The sequence below is a fragment of the Amblyraja radiata genome, chromosome 6, assembly GCF_010909765.2.
Source record: "Amblyraja radiata isolate CabotCenter1 chromosome 6, sAmbRad1.1.pri, whole genome shotgun sequence".
NCBI lineage: Eukaryota > Metazoa > Chordata > Chondrichthyes > Rajiformes > Rajidae > Amblyraja > Amblyraja radiata.
In genome coordinates this window covers 49,233,336-49,250,293 of record NC_045961.1, presented here as the reverse complement: position 1 = coordinate 49,250,293, position 16,958 = coordinate 49,233,336, and the positions used below count along the sequence as shown (strand labels likewise).

Here is a 16,958-nt window from a genome sequence, read left to right as displayed (position 1 = left end):
AACTGTTCTAAACGGTTCTGTTTTTCCTGAGGAATGTTTGTCCTTGTGCAGGTGGAAAGCTAGGTGGAATCATCAGTGATAGCGATGCTTTCAAGGCTACAGGCAATTACCATGACATTCAGACACTTGCAGCACAATTAAAACCATTTAAGAGATGAGGCTGGCCTCAGAAGTGAAGTCTGCGGAACTGGTTAGATATTGAAGTGGCACTACTCCTAAGCTGTTTTTTTTTTAAAAACAGGCAGCAGCAAAATTCACAGTAGATTAAGTTACTGGAATTTCTTTTCCACTTGCTTTTTGTTCCATTTGTAGTGTTTTTTAATTTTATTTCTTTAAAGGGTAAGATAGTGAACGGTAAAACACATCACAGAACCATGACAACCTAAGCTTGAAATTCTTCAGGTACAGATCACGTCTGGTGCATTGTGTAATTCAATGGGTTTGGAATTATGGAGTCCCATGAATATGATATATTAGGGTCTGGCAGGGTTAGTCTTTTGGCTAGTTTAATAGAGTTGGTAGTTGAGGAGCAAAGCAAGGCATTAAAGCAGACATTAAAAAAGGCAGCTTCATTTATATCCTTAAGTGTTTCATCAAGAATTTTCACAGTGGGATGATTTCATAGCCCACCTTGGCTGCGCAGACATAAATCTATCCCTTACAGGATCAAAGCCAGAAGGAATTTTAAAGGAATTTTAAAGCCACAGAACCCCATTTTGTAGATCTTTATAAGCCAATTAAAAAAAAAAGCTAAAATCAAATAAACTGAAGCTTTAATTAACTACAACTGGAGTCTCTCACAACGGTTCAAAACAAAGTTCAATGCTGCTATTTTTCAGGGAAAATGAAAATCATAATAAAGTTCTAATGATATCAACATTTTTTAGTTTAACGTTGCCAGAATATTTTCTTGCAGTCTGTAGAAAAAATGGTTGCTAATTGCATTTACCCCAAATATACAACAATTTATAATACATAATTGTTTACTAAGGATTTGGAATTTATATTTGAAAATGTTAGTTCCAGGGATTTTTTACACATAGTGTCTGATTGCTCATACGTTCCCCAAAGGGAAAAAAAACATAATTTAAAAGAAATGGCAGTCTGTTACAGACAGTCTAGTCTTATCGTGCACCCGTCCAAGACAGACAAATGGAGTGATACATGATAAAGTTTTATTAAATACCAAAATATTTGGCAGCAATGCCAAGTGTTTTGATCCAACAAAATTTAACCAGTAAATTTATCTTGTTTAGTATGGGACTATCAAAGGAGATCATTAGGTCTCAGAGCTACTGTGCAAAATACAGCCTGTGCACATAGTTCACATGGTCATTCTTGGCAAGGGTAGGATTATTTCATGTTCCAATTTGTGCCAAGAATGTGGTATTGGACATAGACTGCAGCAAGGGATTTTGAACTATTTAGTGACTGGCAAGTGCATTTAAGATTAGAGTATTGGAGTAGCTGTACAAGAACGGCAGGTTTCTTCCCCCAAGGATTTTAGTGAATTGATTAAATCTTTGCAATAATCCAACATCTGAGGTTATTTTCACCTGTCCCAACTTATGTTAAAGCTTTTTTTAGACTCTGTGCATTTTCAATTTCCCTCCACGGGATTTTAGAATGACTCCAACCACTACACAACATAGCCCTTGTGCCACCATCTCTCTATATTAATGACCATGTCCAAAGTTAACAGCTGTAAGAAAGTTATGCACTACAAGTATAATAATTTTCCAATATTATTTACCCATGACTAGTCATAAATTATTACGTTTACTCCATCTTTCCAGATTTCACCATTCTGATTGAAATAAGCATTGTGCTATATTTATTAAAACGACTAACTCCCTCAAGTAAACGTGGATTGCATGCATAATGAAAACCTTGTTAATGGTTCTCAAGGAAGATTCAGGTTCTTGCCATCAAAGTTTCCTTCATCATTTTGAACAAGTGACATTCCGAATGGACTGAAGAATCCTTAAAATGAGATGTATCCAAACTTCCAAGCTAACCTTTAGCAAATTTCTGCACAAATGGATTTTACCATTGTTTACGCAGTATGGATTGAGAGTTAAATCTGGGTGTAATCCAAACCTGACTGAAGAGCTAGAGGACGTGGGTACTTTTGAATGGATGGTGTTAAGTTAGGGAAAGTGTGGAGAAATGTCAACCTGAGAAAGCAATCAGCTGAAGGTAGATTGAAATGAATACGTTTATTGGCCAAGTATTCACATACAAGGAATTTGCCTTGGTGCTCTGCCCACAAGTGACAACATGACATACAGTGACAGTCAGGAATGACACATAAAACATTAAACATTAATAATAAAACATTATCGATTAAACTTGTGAATTAAATAAAATACATGAGCAAAATACAGATTTTTGGTTATTGAGTAGAGCTACTACTCGTGGAAAAAAAGCTGTTTTTATGTCTGGCTGTGGCAGCTTTGACAGTCCGGAGTCGTAATGGTGTAAGGTGTAATGGTGTAATTCCAACTCCTTTACAGTCAGAATCTCGAGATGAAAGTTCATCGCTGACGAAAATAAATGATTTTTTGGAAAGCTACATTAAAATCAATAACAGGAAAATCAGAACATCATGAATTTGGTGTCCTGATCTTTATGACAAGTTTTCAAGTCAGTTCTTTGACCAATCCTCTTGGATAGCATTGTTCTACCGAACAGTCTAACACAGGTACATGCCCTTCAGCCCACAATGTCCATGCCAAACATGATTCCAGCATGTGATCCATATCCCTCCATTCCCTGCATATCCCTGTGCCCATCTAAAGGACTCTTAAATGCCATTATCGTTTCTACCTCCATCATCACTCCTGGCAGCATGTTCCAAGCACCCACCAAAAGAAAACTTGCCCTGTACATCTCCTTTAGGCTTTGCTTCTCTCACTTTAAAGCTATGCCCTCTACATTTTCACATTTCCACCCTGAGGGAAAAGGTTCTACCGTACCTCTACCTATCATAATTTTATATACTCCGACACTCCAGGAAATCCAAAGATGTTTGTCCAACCTCTCCTTATAGGTAATACCCTCAAATCCAGGTGTCTAGTTACCAGTCTGAAGAAGAGTCTCGACCCGAACCGTCACCCAATTTTACACCAGATTCTGCCTGAACCGCTAAGTTACTCCAGCACTTTGTGTCTATCCACATTGTGGTAAACCTTTTCTAAACCGTGTCCAAAGGTTCCACCTCCTTCCTGTAGTGGATTGACCAGAACTGCACATAATACTCCAAATGCAGCCTGACAGTCCTATAAAGTTGAGGGAGATGGTGGAATTAAATTGGATGGAAAGAACTGCACAAGTTTCACCCATCCCTTGTCATCTAACCCTTTGAACATACCTAGCTTCCTCTTAAATGGATTCATGCTATTCACCTCAATTGTTCCCCATATCACAGTTCCACATGCTAACCACTCTCTGAGAGTTCCACATTCTAACCTTTCTCCTGAATTCTCTTCTGGATTTATTGTGACTGCCTTTACATTTATGGCCTGCAATTTTAGCCTCCCACAACATGTGGAAACATTTTTTTCCCTGCAGATATCCTATCAAACTCTTCCTTAATCTTAAAGACCCCCAACAGATCACCCTTGATCTTCTGTTTTATAAAGCAAAGAGACCGAGTCTGCAAGGCTTCTCTGAATAAGTGTATCCTTACAGTTTCACAAAAAACATACAAATTTAAGTGAATGAGTGACAAAAGTTGGCTGCAGAACAGGCTAAGTATTCACCAGAGCCTCTCCTCATAAATCCATGAAGATTATTCTGGCATTCTATTATTGTTAATAATATATATATTTTCCAATTAGGACATATTTGAACCTTGAGAATTCTATGGCGCTAATTGTTCTTAACTTGCTCTGTGAAAATGTTTTCATCATTTAAAAAGTAGCATGGTGAATACTGATTTTAACCACTGGGATCTGGATTTCAATTTAAGGCAGATTAATAGGATGACAGTTACTTCTCACTACTGTCAGTAAGTCTCTGAATGATATGAGTTTGGACAGACTCAAATAAAATTCAGTCAACTGGGGACCTACATAATATTTTTTCCTCCTAGATTCAAATTGGCAACCTGAGTTACAGAGTTAAAGGATGATGATAGAAATATTTGGTATTTATAATAGATTTGCCATTTTGTCGTTAAGATTACAGTTAACTTTTTGAAACATTGAATAGCTAGTTTACTTCTTTATCTAAATTTACCTAAGTGTTACACTTCATTGAAAAATAGTTGATGTACAGATACTGATAAATTATCTAATACTTTCAAAGATGTGCGGTATTTTTTCAAAGTCTACATTATATTGATTTTTCTTAAAGGGTAAATAACATTTAAGGAGAAGCTGGATACGTACACAAAGAGAAAAAATATATATAGTTTATGCCACTAAGCCAATGTGAAGTACCAGTAGGTTGAGGAGAATGTAAAGCATGGTACATAGACATGATATATGATATGTTTCTGGTTTTACTTTGCATGAAAAAAGTACGTATATATTTGTGTAGCAGACAATTGGATTACTGAGACAGGTGATTACAATTGCAGGTCTACTGTCATAACCTATCATAGGATTTCCTCTAAAGCCTATGGCCATTTTAACTACATTTCTTTAAAATCTAAAACAGAAGCAGACATTTTGAGAAATGCTTGAAAATGAATGTTTATTGGAAAGATATGAAATGAACTTTTAAGATGTCTATGCATACAAATCCGTTTGCCAATTAGGGTACATCATCTAACACCACAATGGTTATTCTATAGTTTAAATAACAATGCTTCCTTTTTTGTATTAATGCTGCTCAAATGAGGAAAAGTGCAACTTTCATTGAAAGGTATGTCAGAAATCTGGAACTGAATAGCAGTAAATGTTTTTCTTCCATATGAAAGCAGTAAACTTTTGAAAACAATATCACGTCAGTACAATTGAACATTTGAAATACTGGTGCAACTGTTGTAAAAGGCTTGCATCTGATCAGATACATGCAGTTGCAACAATTTCCTTGTTTTTATAATGAAAAACCATGAGTTTATTGCACAGATATTAACCTCAATTAAAAAAGCAAAGGCAGATAAGGTGTAGTCAGAACATGAAATGTTTTAATGTAATGAAATTCACAAAATGTCACTAACCATTTTTGTGATTATCATTAAAGGAGAAACCTAGGGTAAAAATTTATTGAGGGGAATAATATTAATGTTCTTCTCAACATTCTATGAATGAACCCATTTTTGACTTTAGACATCAAGGTTTCCTTTTAAATATTTTTTATCTATTTTGATTTGCATTAATTTTCCTACCCAACAGCATTTGAATCTTGTTCAAAAGGGAACTGCAGATGCTGGAATATCGAAGGTACACAAAATTGCTGGGGAAACTCAGCGGGTGCAGCAGCATCTATGGAGCGAAGGAAATAGGCGACGTTTCGGGCCGAAACCCTTCTTCAGACGAAGGGTTTCGACCCGAAACGTCGCCTATTTCCTTCGCTCCATAGATGCTGCTGCACCCGCTGAGTTTCCCCAGCAATTTTGTGTAGCATTTGAATCTTCGCAGGTATATCCAAACAAACTGTAAACTTAGAGATATCCCAGGCAGAAACAAAAATATAATGGAGCACCTTCTATTTAAAAAATGTTTCTTTTTCAAGAAGTGAGCATTGCTGGAAAGGCCAGCATAGGGCAGTGCAGTGGTGCAGCAGTAGAGCTGCTGCCTCACAGCACCAGAGACCCAGGTTTGATCCTGACCTCGGGTGCTGTCTGTGTGGGGTTTGTATTTTCTCCCTGTGTGCACGTGAGTTTTTCCGGGGTTTCCGGTTTCATCCCACATCCCAAAGATGTGTGGGTTTGTAGGTTAATTGACTTTTGTAAATTGCTCCTAGTGTGTAGGACATGGAACTAGTGTATTGATGATCGATGGTCCATCGCCTAAAAACTACAAATGGATCTTACAAAGTGCTTAAAATGGTAGCAATATTGTGGGTGCGCTTGGTATCCCTTTCGCCTTCCTGGATCCCAGGGAAATGTGTTCACTTTTGTGAAACTTTATATCTGGCTCCTGACTTTGGAGTGTCAATGTCTAACATTGTGAAATAGGCAACAGGTGGATATCCAATGGGTTGGGATCAGTTTAAATCTTCCTCCATTCGCCTGCTTCATTACACACAGGACAATCAATGTTGAATTTCTGTTTTAGGGTCCATACAAATAAAATTACCACAATCTATGTGATAAACATCTACTAAAATTCATTTGTAAATGTTCACTGTTTTCCTTGACAATTCAGCTAATATTCATGGCAGATTATTACTTACAGTTTGTTGGTCTCATGACCTTGTAATGGAGTTTGAGTGTAAATTTAATGTACAGTCTTGAAAAGTGCTGAAAAATGATTGGTTTCTGCTTTTCCTATTTAGACTACCTTACACATAGCTGAATGTAATGTTTTCATCAAACTGCATACATCCTCAAAGTGAAAAATATTTTTTTTTAAACTGCAGATGTTGGAAATCCAAAACAAAAACAGAAAAGGCTTGAACGCTCAGCAGGCCAGGGAGTCTGAGCAAAGAGAAACAGAATTATCATTTCAGGTCTAAGGTTCTCCAACCTAAAAAGTTAATTCTTGTTTCTCTTTCCTCAGATGCTGCCTAACCTGTTTGTGTTTCCAGTATTTTCTGTTTTTATCTTAAAAGACAAAACTGTTCAAAAAATGACGACTCAAGGTATGAGTGTAACTCAGCAGGTCAGGCAGCATCTCAGGAGAACTTGCATAGGCGATGTTTTGGGTCAGACCCATGTTCTCCTGTGATGCTGTCTGACCTGCTGAGCAACTCCAGCACTCTGTCTTCTTTTGTAAACCAGCATCTGCAGTTCCTTGTTTCTACTGTTCAAAAATGTTCTGTTGAATCTTATCCGTGGATCCTAAAGTGAAAATTATCTTTGTGTTTCTTTGATCCCGTGTGAAATCCTGCCCATATTTTGCTGGAATGTGAACGTAATCTCTGAGTGCTGTTTTATCGATGCTATGATTAAGCAAAAACAAAATGAAACATTTTAAGATACTGAGTCTCCTAATCTGATTTCAGCTGCAGAGCATCATTGGACGGAAGAAGGAGTGCAAACAAGGAGCACACGCTTCACCTGTAAGTCATCTGCTTTCTTCATTAGTCATGTTTCACTCAGAAATTAGCATTTCCTCTGAGATGCTTAAAAGCATAGAAATATAGGAGGTGATAAGCCATTCAGTCCTTTGAGTATGCTTCACTGTTCAGTGTAATCATTGCACATCCACTATCTTATTACAATAGTCCTTTCTATCTATAGAAACATAGAAAATAGGTGCAGGAGTAGGCCATTCGGCCCATCGAGCCTGCACCGCCATTCAATATGATCATGCCTGATCATCCAACTCAGTATCCCATACCTGCCTTCTCTCCATAACCCCTGATCCCTTTAGCCACAAGGGCCACATCTAACTCCCTCTTAAATATAGCCAATGAACCGGCCTCAACTATCTGTGGGAGTTCCAGAGATTCACCACTCTCTGTGTGAAAAAAGTTCTTCTCATCTCGGTTTTAAAGGATTTCCCCCTTATCCTTAAGCTGTGACCCCTTGTCCTGGACTTCCCCAACATCGGGAGCAATCTTCCTGCATCTAGCCTGTCCAACCCCTTAAGAATTTTGTAAGTTTCTATAAGATCCCCTCTCAATCTCCTAAATTCTAGAGAGTATAAACCAAGTCTATCCAGTCTTTCTTCATAAGACAGTCCTGACATCCCAGGAATCAGTCTGGTGAACCTTCTCTGCACTCCCTCTATGGCAATAATGTCCTTCCTCAGATTTGGAGACCAAAACTGTACGCAATACTCCAGGTGTGGTCTCACCAAGACCCTGTACAACTGCAGTAGAACCTCCCTGCTCCTATACTCAAATCCTTTTGCTATGAAAGCTAACATACCATTCGCTTTCTTCACTGCCTGCTGCACCTGCATGCCCACTTTCAATGACTGGTGTACCATGACACCCAGGTCTCGCTGCATCTCCCCTTTTCCTAGTCGGCCACCATTTAGATAATAGTCTGCTTTCCTGTTTTTGCCACCAAAATGGATAACCTCACATTTATCCACATTATACTGCATCTGCCAAACATTTGCCCACTCACCCAGCCTATCCAAGTCACCTTGCAGTCTCCTAGCATCCTCCTCACAGCTAACACTGCCCCCCAGCTTAGTGTCATCCGCAAACTTGGAGATATTGCCTTCAATTCCCTCATCCAGATCATTAATATATATTGTAAATAGCTGGGGTCCCAGCACTGAGCCTTGCGGTACCCCACTAGTCACTGCCTGCCATTGTGAAAAGGACCCGTTTACTCCTACTCTTTGCTTCCTGTTTGCCAGCCAGTTCTCTATCCACATCAATACTGAACCCCCAATGCCGTGTGCTTTAAGTTTGTAAACTAATCTCTTATGTGGGACCTTGTCGAAAGCCTTCTGGAAGTCCAGATACACCACATCCACTGGTTCTCCCCTATCCACGCTACTAGTTACATCCTCGAAAAATTCTATAAGATTCGTCAGACATGATTTACCTTTTGTAAATCCATGCTGACTTTGTCCAATGATTTCACCACTTTCCAAATGTGCTGCTATCCCATCTTTAATAACTGACTAGCAGTTTCCCCACTACCGATGTTAGACTAACTGGTCTGTAATTCCCCGTTTTTTCTCTCCCTCCCTTCTTAAAAAGTGGGGTTACGTTTGCTACCCGCCAATCCTCAGGAACTACTCCAGAATCTAAAGAGTTTTGAAAGATTATTACTAATGCATCCACTATTTCTGGAGCTACTTCCTTAAGTACTCTGGGATGCAGCCTATCTGGCCCTGGGGATTTATCGGCCTTTAATCCATTTAATTTACCCAACACCACTTCCCGGCTAACCTGGATTTCACTCAATTCCTCCAACTCCTTTGACCCGCGGTCCCCTGCTATTTCCGGCAGATTATTTATGTCTTCCTTAGTGAAGACGGAACCAAAGTAGTTATTCAATTGGTCCACCATATCCTTGTTCCCCATGATCAACTCACCCGTTTCTGACTGCAAGGGACCTACATTTGTTTTAACTAATCTCTTTCTTGTAATCATTGCACATCCACTATCTTATTACAATAGTCCTTTCTATCTATATATATATAGAAACATAGAAAATAGGTGCAGGAGTAGGCCATTCGGCCCATCGAGCCTGCACCGCCATTCAATATGATCTGTAAAATGTTAATATTACTCAATCAAGCTTCCACAAAGATCATTTGCTTAAGCAAATTCTGACAAAAATTTTATTAGATGTGGATCACAATGTTCCTAACTGTTCCTGATATTTTGATAAATCATTTAACGTATCATTCTATCTTGTAAACTGTAAGTAATAACTTGCTATCAGAAAGAATACAAGGGAATAGATGTATTGTCACCTAGAAAATGTATGACATTTCACTAAAACCCATTATGAAGGATTCAAATATTTAATGCAATTTCTGCGATTAAAGAAGATGATGAAAGGTTATTGTTGCAGCGAATGGCACTGGTTAAAAGTACAAATACCAAGCGTCCTTCTATTAGCTGAAGGCACGTCCAGTGACCAGCAAATACCATCTTGTAGCACTGTAATGATTCAGTTAAAATATTAAAACTACCTTATGAACATAAAGTAAGAATCAGGCAATGCCTGATGACAAAGTTAAGAACCTATGCAAATATAACAAAAACATTTATGTTAGACCCAAAACACTGGAGACTCAGTCTGAAGAAGGATCCCGACTCAAACGTCACCTATTCCTTCTATCCAGAGATACTGTCTGTCCCGCTGAGTTACTCCAGCATTTTGTGTCTATCTTTGGTGTAAACCTGTATCTGCAGTTCTTTCCTACACAAAAAATTGATATGTTTTTTTTGGGTGGCACAATCGCGCAGCATTAGAGTTGCTGCCTTAGAGCGGTAGAGTTGCTGCCTTACAGTGCCAGAAACCCAGGTTTGTGTAAGAAGGAACTGCAGATGCTTGACCCGAAACGTCATCCTTTCCTTCTCTCCAGAGATGCTGCCTGTCCCGCTGAGTTACTCCAGCTTTTTGTGTCTACCCAGGTTTGATCCTGACTATGGGTGCTGTCTACACAGAGTTTGTGACCGTGTGGGCTTTCTCTGGGTGCTCCGGTTTCCTCCCACATTCCAAAGACGTACAGTTTTGTAGGCTAATTGGCTTTGGTAAGTTGTTAAATTGTCCCTAGTATGTAGGATAGTGTTAGTGTTCAAGGTGATCGCTGGTCGGCCCTGACTTGGTGGGCCGAAGGGCTTGTTTCCTCGCTGTATCTCACTTCTATAGAAGTGTTATTCTCAACACTTAACTGTTCATAGAACATAGAACAGTACAGTATAGGAACAGCCCCTTCGGCCCACAATGTTTATGCCAAAATGATGCTAAGACCAATACTTGTCTGCCTGCACATAATCCATATCCCTCCATTCTCTGCATTTCCATGTGCCAATCTAAAGGTCTTATTAAATGTCTCTGTCTTATCTGACTCCACTACCTCTCTGGCTGTGTGTTCCAGGCACTCATCACCCTCTTTGTAAAAAAAAATCTTGCCCTGCACATCTCCTTTAAACTTTGCTCTTCTCACCTTAAAGCTATGCCGTGTAGTATTTGACATTTCCATCCTGGTTTGACTGCCTGCCCTATCTATGCCTATAGAATTCTATCCCATCTGCTCCTCTACTATTATATAGGCCGTTAGTAGAGCTGTTGCCTCACAGCGCCAGAGACCCAGGTTCAATCCCGACCTCGTGTGCTGTCTATGTGGTGCATGCACATTCTCCCCGTGACCGCGTGGATTTTCTCTGGGTTCTCTGGTTTCCACCCACAATCCAAACATGTGCGGGAGCTGTAGGTTAATTGGTCACTGTAAATCGCCCTTAGTGTGCAGGGAGCGGATGTAAAAGTAGGAGAGCATAGAACTAGTGAGAATGGCTGATCGATGGGCGATGTGGACTCAGTGGGCCAAAGGGCCTGTTTCCATACTGTATCTTTAAAACTCATACAGAAGCTTTGTTAAAGAGAAAACTAAGAGACCTTACAGCCTTTCTCACAACAGTAATTCAATATCAATCCATCTAAATTACCAATGATAATAATTAGGACGGACCCATTCTTGAAAGGAAGACCAAAATAGCCAAGCTTTAACTGGTCCCAGAGTTTAAGATAACAAAAAAGAAAATATTGACTCCAATAGAATAGTATCAGTCTTGGGTGTTTAATGAAGCTTTATTATTCCTTAATAGTCCTGCAATGATTGAATTGGTGATATATTAGTAACTTTATGAGTTAAAATCACATCTCTATTTTTAAACATTTAGCTTGCAACATTAAGTCATTACCATTCTTTTGTCCCAACATGCCTTATAAATAAAGGTGTATTGATTTTACATTCAAGTGTTAACTGAGTGTTATAAACGGTCCTTTGTTGCACATTTTAATTTATATGGAAACAATTGTAATCTATCCACACAAAAATAGCGTTCTTCTGAACCCAACCATAGTGAGCTTCAGAATTATCTTTGGCATCTGGCAAGTTTGAATTTATAATGATATTGAAGCATCTTGGGATAACAAGCCAGTTCATTTTCTGGGCTGGTGATTTTCTTTGTTAACAGAAATATTTGAAATGCACTGAAGGCAGTTTTAGAGGTCATGATAGACCTCGGCATTATGGGTCATCCCACTGGCGATCAGTGAACTGTGGTAAAGAAAACCAGCCAGGAATGTTAACTGTATAACAGGCAATGTTTCACATGTCACATGCACAAGAAAGCATAGAACAAAGACGGTCTAATGGGACTTGTTACTGCTGATGCTGAAAGCCAAATAACCATTAGTAATAGATTTATGAAAAGACTGCTGTCTTTTACCTTGGGGTTTCAGTGAAATAAAGCAAATAGTAGAGCCACTTTGTTGTCATGAGAATACTCATGGGATTCAGGCCCATGAAACTTAAAAGATGTTCGGTCTAATGGTTGTGTTCAAAGTGAATTGCTGATTTAGAGGTGAAGAGTCGGGGTGCTATAAAAATAAGTTACACTGACTTTAAAAGTAGTTGTTTATGGAATTGTAGGTTGTGACATTTCTATAGAATAGATCATTCTCCATCTGACTCAAATGAACATTCCAAGCTTAAGTCCAATCTATGGGTTCTCTCCTCCACTTTCAATCTGAAGAAGGGTGCCGACCCGAAGCGTCACCCATCATTTTTCTCCAGAGATGCTGCCTTGACCCGCTGAGTTACTCCAGCACTTTGTGTCTATCTGTGACTTCTTTTGATGCTCACCATTATTGTGGAGTTAAACTGATACCAAGTCCTGGTGTCCATTCATGCATTTAAACGCGGAAGTCTCAAAATTAACATCAGTCTTGAAATCTCCCTGGAGGTCCATATGGAATCCAAACCCATGAAACCAAAATATGCCTGGTCTAATGTGTTCAAACAATATTGGTAATTCAGTGATGAGGAAATTGACAGCCTGGAAAGGAAGTTGAACTGACTTTTGAACTAGTTGTGTACAGATATGCAAACCAAAATTTGGTTTCTGCTCCAGATTACAGCATCAGCAGTCTCATATGTCCCCATTTCATGGAGTGGCACAGTGGCGCAGCGGTAGACTTAACTGCCTTAAAGCACCAGAGATTGGCGTCGGGTTCAATCCTGGCTACGGCTGCTGTCTGTATGGAGTTTGTATTTTCTCCCTGTGACTGCGGAGTTTTCTCAGGGTGCTCTTTTCCTCCCACACTTCAAAGACTTACAGGTTTGTAGGTTGTTAAAATTGTAAATTGGCCCTAGTGTATAGGATAGTGTTAGTGTACGGGGTGATCGTTGGTTGGCACAGGCGGTGGGCCGAAGGGCCTGTTTCCACGCTGTATCTCTAAAGTCTAAAAGCCTATTGTCATTGATATGCTCCCTGTTCATTTCAAACAAATGAAACAAACAGGATAATTGTGTTAAGAATCTCTTAGGATCACCCTTCCTAAAGTGTTTAAGTAGACCAGCCTTCTGCCAGAATCGCACTCTGAAGTAATTCTGCAATCTCATGTAAGATAATGAACTTAATCAGTCTATTGCGTTGCTAGGAGATTTGCTGGGTTCTACTAATACCAAGCATATCCCCCAAAGAACCAATTAATTTATCTATGCAGTGTGGACCTCCGGTGTTGGACCTTGCCTAAATTGTAACAATTTTAGTAGCAATGCCAGTTAATTAGAAAGCTAGGAGAAAGTCATGTCAATTAATTTACAGAATAATTGGACATTTTGCAGGAAGAATGAAGCAAAATTCGGGCCCTGTGGGCATTAGCCCGTTCCTTACCATTTTTGATTTCGGCATGATCAAATCACAGCAGTATATAGGGCCTGTCCCACTTTCACGACTTAATTCTGCCAAGTTTAAAGGACCTAAAAAAAATCAAGATCGTGATAATCTACGAACTCCTACGACCTCCCACGACTATGTTCACAAACTCCTACGAATATGTCTACAAATTCCCACGACTATTTTGATGGCCTCCTTACGAGTAAAAAGTTGCAGTTTCTTTCATCCTGACCATTATTTTACTCGTGGACATTTTTTATCGGGCTGAAAAAAACGTCCCAACTTACCTAATGCCACGAGTACCTACGGCTAGCATAACGGGCCGCTACGACATATCTACGGACTCCTACAACCCCCTACGGACTCGTTACGAACATTCTGCGAGTTTGAATCAAGAGGAAAACTCGGGAGAATTTGTGAATTACCTCATGAAAGTGGGACAGGCCCTTAAGGCATCTTTATCGTGTTCTCGTGCTCAGCAGGATTGTGCCATGTGCGGATAATTGCCTTGGTGGTCAAGTCCCCACTCCTAGATGTAACCCAGCACAATAGAGGAATAAATCGGGTAGATGCACAGAATCTCTTACCCTGAGTAGGGTTATCGAGGACCAGAGGACATAGGTTCAAGGTGAAGGGGAAAAGGTTTAATAGGAATCTGAGGGGTAACTTTTTCACACAAAGAGTGGTGGGTGTATGGAACAAGCTGTCAGAGGGAGTAGTTGAGGCTGGGACTAGCCCAACGTTTAAGAAATAGTAAGACGGGTACATGGATAGGACAAGTTTGGAGGGATATGGGCCAAACGCAGGCAGGTGGGACTAGTGTACCTAGGACAAGTTAGGCCAAAGGGCCTGTTTCGCACTGTATTACTCTATGACTCTAATAAACCTGATTATGTTGTTGTGTATGTAGCAGCCCTCAAATCAATGTAATTTTGAATTTGCGTAGAAAGAAACTGCAGATGCTGGAGATACTGAAGATATCATAATGAAGATAGAAACAAAGTGCTGGAGTAACTTCCACTTTGAAGAAGGGTCCCAACCCGAAACGTCACCCACCCGTGTTCTGCAGATATGCTGCCTGACCCGATGTTACTCCAGCGCTTTGTGTCTATTTTTCGGTAATTCGGAATTTCTTTGATTCCACAAAGGTCTTGGTGGCTCCCCGGGCTCAGAGACTGTTTCAGATGATCTTTGGCCAAAGACCATCTGAAACCGTCTCTGAGAAGAGAGATAACCACTTCAATGATTGCAGACCCATAATCTACACGTCATTATTTTATATAATTTAATCATGACCCCTCATTTTATGACCACTTTATCACTCGTTATCACCTGCTCCACAACCAACAATGGACCATTGTGGGCTCCACCTTTCCTTAATCATCGTTGCTGGCTTGATCTGTCTTTTTGCATATCTTTCATTTATTTCATCAGACTCTCAGTCTGAAGAAAGGTCTTGACCCAAAACGTCACCTATTCCTTTTCTCCAGAGATGTGCCTGACCCGCTGAGTTACTCCAGCTTTTTGTGTCTGTCCTCGATGTAAACCAACATTTGTAGCTCCTCCCTGCACACCTCTTATTTATCTGGATTAAATTCCACCTACAATTTCTTAACCCATTTCACTAATACATTAATATCACCCTGTAGCTTGAGACTGCCTTCGACAATATCACCAACCCCATCAATCATCATGTCATTAGCTAACTTGACCTGACAGCGAAGGAAGCACATGATCAGTTGGGCCGGTTGCTGAAGGACGTGGCTTCACTTTTATTATAAATTGTCCTCATCCTCGAGACTCGTTCAGATAGCTTATTGGCGCTTATCTACCCGTACCTTAGCAAAGGAACTGGGCAGAAAACTGACATTGTCCACTTTGGTTTTAATGTATCTAGTTGTATCTGCACGTAGGGACAAAATGAAGGACAACAATTTCACTTGATGGTAGACGATTGCAGGCAGAGTCCTGGGATCAGCATTGCTGCACACCTGGTTAAAATGCTTAAGAAAACTTAAAAGATAAGGGAACAAAAAAAAACAAATGAGAAGGAATAGACATCTATGTAACTATGCCCAAACAATGACATCATTCGTTTTTTTCAACTCTGCCTAATTATTCAAATTTTGAGCTCTTTTTAAAAAAAAATCACTTCAAAACATATTTGTTTTCTTTTTGTAAGCATGGTATATACATTTGAATTGAGACCTTTTGAGTCCAATGTTTAAGTTTTTTCCTATTGCTTGAAAAATGTGTTTATGTGCAGATAGTAAAATAAAGCAGTTGCCAGTATCAATGAAATCGTCGTTGTTGATGGTTTTGTGGTGATTTTCCTACATCTACTTTAACATTACCTAATCGTGTGCAATCCCAAGAGCTCAAGCTGCCCTATTTCTAACTGTTGGATCCTTCAGAAAACCAAAATTACTTAAAAAGAACTATAATTGTACAGGGCTTGCTTCTCCCAGTCTCTGTAAAGCTTGAATTCCCTGCATATTTCACTGAGGAAAAATTTATAACAAATGAGACGTAAATTATATTTTTCACTACAGACGAAACAGAGGGTCATTAGCATTTGGCATGACCAAGGCAGGCTAAGTATAACAATGCATTAGCACTGTCCTTGCGCTTTTGGGAACTGAATTTAAATCCAGCTCAAACAGAAAGGATGAACTTCTCACTCTCTGACAGCTGGAATGGGTCAGAAGTGAAGTTATTGCTGGCAGGCTCAATCCATTTTGCAATGGAATGAGAGCAGAGCACAATTTGTCAGGCTCATTTTTGGAGGCCCCTGTGTAGTGTATGGAGAATGGAAATGTCATGCCAGCACAGTAGGGGAGGCATTTATATGCAAACCCAACTGGAATTTGTGGAAAACCGTGGCAAAACTTGAAGGGATTTCTTTTTTAAACAAAATCTGCGCACGGCATTTTACTTATTTATCAGCCGACCCTCCAGTAAATTGATTTTAACGTTTTTTGAAAAGTAAAAGCAGGAGTTCCCTCGGCTAGTCCCAAGCCTCTTGCTCTCAGCTTGGTGATCAAGAAATAAAGGCCTGCTTGTCCACATAATTTAAAAAGAATCGTTCAGTGGTGAATGTATCCCAGGAGTAGCAGATTAATCAGGTCTCCTGGGTAAGCATGGCCATTGTGGGGGGAGAAAATACGAAGTGAAGTTTCTCAGACAATTATGATTTTCTTTTGTGGGAGTCTTGAAATGCTGTTGTGCCTTGAATTTAAAGTATTCTTTTCCTCGACATCCCATTTTTAGTTCAAGAGCTTGCCCTCTGGCACCGGTCCAATTTACCTAATTTCACACTTCTGAGGTAATTTTGTGTCGATTTTCATTCTCAATCCCAAATGGCCAATTATCACGCTATACGATTAGTCGCTAAAATAAATCATTGTTATTTTTATTTGTGGTCATTTTCATTGGTGCATTGGAATATATTTTCATGGGACCTCAACTAAACTGTTTAAATAGCTAATCCAGAAATTCACCCTATTAAATCGTTG

At 39.5% G+C, this 16,958-nt stretch overlaps 1 protein-coding gene across 2 annotated transcripts in view; it reads left to right on the top strand.

Moving 5' to 3' along the window:
• micu2 (mitochondrial calcium uptake 2) overlaps positions 1-16,958 on the top strand; it is a 301,355-nt gene that overhangs the window by 214,128 nt on the left and 70,269 nt on the right. Inside the window, exon 8 of one of the 2 annotated variants that reach the window (XM_033022750.1) lies at positions 7,120-7,176. The exons of the other annotated variant lie outside the window; for it this stretch is intronic. Within the exon in view, the coding sequence (XP_032878641.1) occupies positions 7,120-7,176 (57 nt within the window). The remainder of the gene's footprint in view (positions 1-7,119; positions 7,177-16,958) is intronic. 2 annotated transcript variants of the gene reach the window in all.